Source organism: Phoenix dactylifera, chromosome 8 (assembly GCF_051530095.1).
Source record: "Phoenix dactylifera cultivar Ajwa chromosome 8, Ajwa_hap1_PhDact_Kaust_v1.1, whole genome shotgun sequence".
In the NCBI taxonomy this organism is placed as follows: Eukaryota; Viridiplantae; Streptophyta; class Magnoliopsida; order Arecales; family Arecaceae; genus Phoenix; species Phoenix dactylifera.
In genome coordinates, this window is record NC_143197.1 from 6,685,480 (window position 1) to 6,692,722 (window position 7,243).

The following is a 7,243-nucleotide window of genomic DNA, read 5'->3' on the forward strand; positions in this document are numbered from 1 at the left end:
AACTTAATCCCAACCCAAATAATTTGGGTCTAAATCGGGTCCAAATGAATCTGAAAGTGTATGATTGTGTTTACGAAGCAGAAAGTAGCCTCAATGACTTTCCTTTTGGATATTGAAGAACAAAAATCATGAACTATATAAGGTTGACTAGAAGCAAAAACAACATGCAGTGCTCATCAAATCAGATTATCTAGAGAACAACCCATGTTTTCATACTTAGGCCTTTTCGAGGCCCAGAAGGTACCTTGTTGCTAAAAATACTTATTATTCTTTAATAAGCCTTCAAAATCAAGTAATAAAAATGCAAGAATCATTCTATGTTTTGAATTGGAGCTATAAACTCAAGATGCAAAATATTGCTCAAATACAAGACATGCACATCAGTCATATAGAGAACAGCGCAAGTTCGGACTTTTTCGGGCCCAAATGGTTTACCGAGTTCGATTCGGGTCGGGTTGTAGGGTTGGAAACCCAAAATTCTCTAAAATTCAAAAGGGTCGGATAGGGGCGGGGTGGGTCGAGTCTTGTTGGCGGAGGCCTGAGGGGCCGAGTCAACGTTGGTGGAGGCTTGAAGGGCCGAGTTAGTCCTGCCGTCTGCCAACATGCATGCGCTGGAGGAGTAGGATGGGTTATACCACTAGGAGGTCCCTAAACCCACTGGCGACGCTCTGTCGGAGTCCGGAGTCAGGCAAGGCTTGGTCGGAGTCGACTCGTAGCGCTATGGGCCCCTGCGCTAGTTTAAGAAAATAAAGTTGCGCCTTCACTAACACCTGAGGAGTTTGGTGTAATGGTAGTGCTTGATCCTGAGATGTCTGAATTCATTAAATCTAGATCTGACCTACAAAATGGAATGGGTTTAATTTTAGAATCCGACCTGGCCCCATGGATCCTCCATAATAGATTGAATCGGCTCACGGATCAACCCGACCTATTTGCAACCTTATATATATAAAATAGCTGATTATTTATTCTTGAAATCTTAATCGAATGAAAAAATATTGTAGGTTACAACAACTATCTTTATTCTTTAAACGCTTGAATAATTTGCTTCCTTCAAATAGAAGGGAAAATAATCTGGGAATGAGGCAAAAAATTGAAACACTTGTAGACTTGTAGTAGTTAAGATTCCGTAGAAAGACCTAGGAATTCACAACCCAGCACTTCTCCCTGATCTCCCCTTGGCTTCCGGTGAGCACTTCAATAGATCCCATCTTCACCATGGCAGATGCAAATTTAGCAGCCCAAGCTGACTGGTGCTTTGCATTGTACCACACCAGCTTTGTGGTCTCTGAGCTATCTTGCAACGTCTGGTCTGAAGTCAGCACTCCCCTATGCTTCAACAAATTCCGGTAGTACAAATTATCAAGGCAAGTCGGCGTGACGGAATCGAGGAGCACCGTCGTCGGATCGCTAAGGCTAGCAGTCGACGGCGGGCACCTGGCCTTCAAGTATGCTGCCAAGGCTGGCTCCATGGAAGGATCTTGAGGGTGGGTGGCGCTGAAGTTGTACAGTCGGGTTGTGAAGGACGAGCAGTGAGAGCGGCCAATGGAGTGGGCTCCTGAGAGTGTGACCATTTCATTGAGCGACAAGCCCTTCCTCTCGAAGTTCTCCTTGAGTTTGTCGGCAGTGAAGGATGGGAATGGAATGTTGTCGAGAGCCTCGGATGATAGAGAGATTCTTCCATCACGCCTCCCAGCCGGCACCTGGTAGTCGATGCCGCCGGCTAAGTAGGCGCTGTCACGGGCGGCGAAGGCGATGATGTCGGCACACGAGACCTTGCGAGGGCACTTGGCTTCTACTGCGGCCTTTGCTGCATCGATCACTTCGAAACCTCGCAAGCTTGGGTTGTTTGGCGGAGCCTCCTTCTCTGAAGGGTTCCCAGAGGTTGAGTTAAGAAGAACGGAAGCGTCGCATCCCTGGAAGATACATAATTATATATGTCGGTTAAGCAACCTTTCAACAAATTCTAAGAAATGGTCAATAGGAAGTTTTAGGGTTAACTCTATCTCATGGGTAAGGAAATTTGTTGACACAGTCATGCCAAAATTCCAAACGTGGGTCAGAAATTATCGTATAGAAGGTAACACATAGCTTAGTTCACGTGTAATATTGGAATTGAGCAATGAGTAGTTTTAGCTTAACCATGTGGTTTTTCTTCTATAATGCATGTGTTTTTACAGAGATAAGAAGAAGCATACCCTAACGAAGCAGTCATGGAAATGCATCCTGATAAGTCCAGCGGCAAATCCGGGATTCCGGACGATGGCTTGGCTTACTGTTTCCCGCACGATGGTCTCTGCCGACGGACATGTTTCTTCGTAGAAGCCAACCTTCAGGGAAGCCGATGTCACAGAGGCCATGGTTAGGATGGCCATCAAGACGATCATGCAAGAAGAGAATATAGAACCGTGAGCTCTCATATCCATTCTTTTACCGCTGTTTGTATTCATGCTTGATCAAGGACGAGGTGGTGAGCTAGAGACAGAGACAGAGACAGAGAGAGAGAGAGAGAGAGAGAGAGAGATTCTTTTGCTTATGGAGAAGTGGAGAAACTAGGAGCTGGTGGAGAAGAGTTGAGCTCATGAATGGGGTACTTATAGGTACTGGAGGGATGGTGGAAATGCAGCTGGTTTTACCAATTAAGATACCACGAGTGCATGACTAGTTCAATAGATGACCTGTTCCTTCGTCGACGTTAGGTTAAATAAGCGTGTATTTGGTATGGGTGGGTTATGAAAAGAGAGCTTAAGTAAATGAGGCAAGAAAGTCCTCAGAAGAAATGGCAAGATATTAAAATATGCAGGGAAGCTGAAAGTCGCAACTTGGGTAGGAGCGCGAGATATTTACAGAGGATATTAGATGAGCTTTGACAAAGTTGATGGCGAGGCTTGGTCTTGGTCACGTAATCGGCCGGGAGATGATTATTCATTGCACTCCAGCTGCTAACATTTATGTCACGTAAAGTGTATTAAATGAAGTTATATAGTTTATAAAATTGACCGGGTCGAGCATGAGTTTTATGGGGCTCCTTATAGGAAATGTAATATATAATTCAAGAACACCCGGGGTGTACCTTTGGTACCGCAGTGTGTTGCTTCATTAGGGACTATTTTAGGAATGAACCAGTTGCTACTTGTCTGGAATGCACGTCGGGTATAGTTCCGAGTGTGATCGCTCGAATTTCTACGGCAAATGGTTGTTGTCCATTTCTGAGATCGATGACATGACAACTATTTAGAATGGTGCAACTTTTTATAACTTAAAAAACACATCCATAAGGAATTCAAAGTCTCAATTCACTGCTCACTGTGAACCCAAGATCGCCGTTTTGTACCGCAAAGTATTGTCGTCTTGGATAACCTCCATCTAATCCATCTTAGAGATAACCCTCATGTCATCATCCATCTTAGAGAGGGACGATTGTTGCCATCTAAGGCATGCACCACATATGGCACCAAGTATGACTGCTTGAATTTTCGTAACAAATGATATATAATTGTTTGTCTCCAAAATAGATGATATGGCATACAACACTGTGTGGTACAAAAAGTGCAACATGGAGCATCTGAACTCCTCACTATATTGGTGAAGGAATCCAGATTCAAGTTAAACCGGTTCCCCAAGCTGCAAGGGAGGTTGGTCACAAATCATGATGTTTTTCCAAGCTACCCCCATTGCTTACAAATAGACAAATTCTTCTAGTTTGTGGCCCACTAGGGGCCACTTAATTACTGAACCAATGAAGGGAAGAAGAACTTCATTCTTCTAATCTAGAAAGATATAAAATAATTATAAATAATACTAAAAATAGGATCCTTGTCTCTCTTGTTTCACAAGTCTAATTTCCAAGTTTTGGGTTACATGGATTAGCTTATATTGATGAGAATAGGCTTCCCTAATTTGAGTTGGATTTCTTTTAGTTTTAATTAAGAAAAGGACATACTTACAACAGATGTACAAGCTAGCCTCGGGTTACATGGATTAGCTTATGCTGATGAGAATAGACTCCCCTAATTCGAGTTGGGTTTCCTGTGGTTCTAATAAAAAACGGACGGTCTTACAGCAAATGTTAAGTACAGTTTTAGGGAATTAAAAAAGTCAAAATATACAAGGAAGCTGGATTTCTTTTTTAGCAAAATGATGAAATCCACCAAACATTGCATTAAGATGAATGAAATGAGATTAATTACAGAAGGGAACTAATCAATAAGACTAGTTTTGTGAGGATCTGTGCGGGGCGTGTATTTAATTCCACATCGGTTTTTCGCTAGGTAGATCTTAGGTACTTATATAGGATCAAGAAATGCAAATAATATTTTCCAGCTAGTTATTTTGGGTGAGGTCCTGGGTTGTTGCAAATGGTATCAGAGTGGACCCGGTCTGTAACCTAAGTGAATTAGAGGACACTGTAGCACGGATCCATTGGAGCTGACCATGGGCCGATCGTGGTACTTGTGATTAGATTTGAATGGATTTGAATCCTTAACCTAACGAGAATGTCAGGACTTTAAACGAGGGAGTATGTGAGCCCCTATACGGACGTGTGTTTAGTCCCACATTGGCTATTCGCTAGGTAGATTTTGGGTACTTATATATAGGATCAAGAAATTTAAATAATACCTTCCGACGAGTCATTTTGAATAAAAGAAAAACAGAAAAAACTACCGTCAACAAAAGAATTAAAGCCCCTAGAACAAGGGAAGAAGCCACCCTACATCAATCAAAACACCAACAATCATAGACAGAGGAAAGCGGTGGTCATCCATCCCTGAGTTGGTGGTGCATATATGGGCCCTTCTCCTCTTCCTGTTCTTTTGCACCTGCGCATATGGGAGCCGTCCACTCCATTCGTAGGCATCAATTATTCCTTGCACCTCATGAGCTCTTCTCTCCTGATCATGAGGGAACAAACGAGCCACAGAGCTCAGCATTAAGATGCTACTATTCTATCCCAATCCTCTTTCTGCTGTTCTATCCTCTTTCTGCCTCTATCCTTGAATTCATCTTTGATTAGAATATATGTCTGGATCAAACTATACTAAATATGGTAATTAAAGAAGTCTGATTAATTGTGTGATTTTAACAATGTTTAGGTTTACTATGGAGATCATGCAAAGATTTTGCTTTGTTAAAGAGAGGCTTGTCCGCATCGAATATTCTCCTGGCGGGGTGGGGGCCCTGTGAGGGCTGCTATGCGGGGGTGGGCTTGTCCCTTCCTCCCCCCTTCCCCTTTTTTCTATAAAAAAAAGAGGCTTGTACGTGGCATAACGACCTCCCAAAAGTAGCCTAGTTGGTTTTGTAGCCACGTATCCTTTTTCTATACCAAAAAGAATTCGCATATCCTTTTTCCACGGGCGAAGAAGATGATGTCGAGAAAATTGCTAAAAAATAACGGATGTTTTAATGATATAGCGGTTGCTTTAATGACTTTTTGATGTTTAGAAGGATGGAAAAAAATCCATCCGAAATTTTGTGGGTTGCTATAATGATATAGCAGTAGCTATAGTAACGCCAAAGACTTTGTTATACCTTATGCATACACAGCATGAATATATATTGTATCCATTGTTTGGCCATTTTTACGCCATTATTTTGTAATTATAATAGTCATTATATAATGAAAATGATGATCCAATGTACAGTTCGGCTATTTATTGTTTTAAAAAATAACTCACCATGTCACTTAGAAAAATAGTTTAGTATATGCACATTGATAATACCAAGTAATGTTGTTATCTCACTATTAATATTTTTTTATTATTTTAGGTAACGTAAAAGTTATATGAAAATCATTATAATATTCTGAAATCCGATATACTAATATATTAACTGTTTTTGAAGGGTTACACTTTAGGGGCATACTGGCATGATCAAAACATTCACAGGAATTTATCAAATGAATGGGAGATAAGAAATCCTTAATTGAGATACCATATCAATGGTATTGCGACATGTCATAAAAATTTGGAGAGTTTCCATGGGCAGGTATAGTTCTTTCGCTTGCCAGTACAATTTCCCGCCTTCAAAATACTGGATCGGGGCATATTCGGCACATTTTCTTGAGACATTTTTTCTCCCAGGGACCGGAAATTATAGTTTCGAGAGCCGTTGGACCAAAAGTTTCATTTTCAGTCAACAGGGACGGTTTGTTATATCCGAGTCATCCGGAGGGTGGAGAGTTAATATTACCACGTACCCAGAATTAACTCCCCTCATTAATTTTCTATCAGAAACGGCTCAGGGCTGCAGGGGATTTCTTATGCATCATTGAAAAGTTTTAAATCTCCTCGCGTGTGCAAATGTCTCTCTTGAACATTAAATAACGTGGAAGTTTGGCTAAGATACCAGTTGGTACGTACATTTCCGGGGGCCTTATTATATTGTTTTCAGTAAATTGCATGCTTTACGTGGGAAGGCAAGCTGAAAAGTTGGCGGCGAGCCGCTGTTATTAAGCTTCTTGAACGAGTCATCAACATTGTGAGACCATAACATTGAACTAGTCATCAACATGCCTACATCATTGCATGGAAAAGTTTTCCTATATTGCAAAGATCATATCATTAGCTAAGAAGGAAAACTTTGCAAACAATTACGTAAACAAATATCCTGTACTCGTGCTAATATTTTCTTTTTCTGTTTTATCTAAGGGAAAAGAACGGAGACATGTTATACACCAACACGTACGTGTGGTGCAATTGACACTTGAGACCTCAATGACAGACAAATCCATCAAAACTAAAGAATGTAGTCACACACGACCACACATGAATGCAACGTTATAGGAGGAGCTAATACTTATTTACGGAGAGAGGAACAAGAGGAGCTGATGTATGAGAGCAGCTATAATCTGGGTATTTGTAGGCAACTGACAAATGGAGATGGATGGTGTGGGCTTTTGCCGAGTAAACCTGAATCTTGAGTATCACCAGTTAAGCAGCTTGACCACTTCTTTCTCTTCAGTGGTTTATATTAGGTTTGACAAATGAGGACAAGGGTTGCATCCGTACTGAGGTCGAAGGCTTTTGAGTTGCAATATAAGCTTACAATAATATTAATAGCTGCCGCTTGAGAATATTAAAATGATGAGACATTTAAGAAAAAAGTAAACATTAAATATGAGAATTATAGCATGCATCCGTCTTCATATTCCACAGAAGGAAGCGGAGAAGATGGATGTAAGACCAAGTCGTTTGCATTGCTTGTTTCCGAACTGTCTAAATTAGATGGAGTCTCTACGGGGACC

The 7,243-nt window shown here is 41.2% G+C and overlaps 1 protein-coding gene across 1 annotated transcript; it reads right to left on the reverse strand.

The window, feature by feature from the left end:
* Positions 1–940: 940 nt before the first annotated feature.
* LOC103701038 (peroxidase 5-like) lies at positions 941–2,584 on the reverse strand. Its single transcript, XM_008782975.5, has 2 exons — positions 2,199–2,584; positions 941–1,916 (listed from the first exon to the last, which is right to left on the reverse strand). Exons 1-2 carry the CDS (start codon positions 2,448–2,450, stop codon positions 1,140–1,142), a joined length of 1,029 nt encoding a protein of 342 aa, XP_008781197.5. The 5' UTR covers positions 2,451–2,584; the 3' UTR covers positions 941–1,139.
* Between the last annotated feature and the right edge of the window lie 4,659 nt (positions 2,585–7,243).

What these genes read in the sequence shown, in the direction of transcription:
- LOC103701038 (XM_008782975.5), bottom strand. Translation starts at nt 2,450, where the DNA reads ATGAATACAAACAGCGGTAAAAGAATGGATATGAGAGCTCACGGTTCT. An exon ending in TCCATGACTGCTTCGTTAGG is followed by an intron (nt 1,917 to 2,198) that starts GTATGCTTCTTC and finishes TGTATCTTCCAG; the next exon opens with GGATGCGACGCTTCCGTTCT.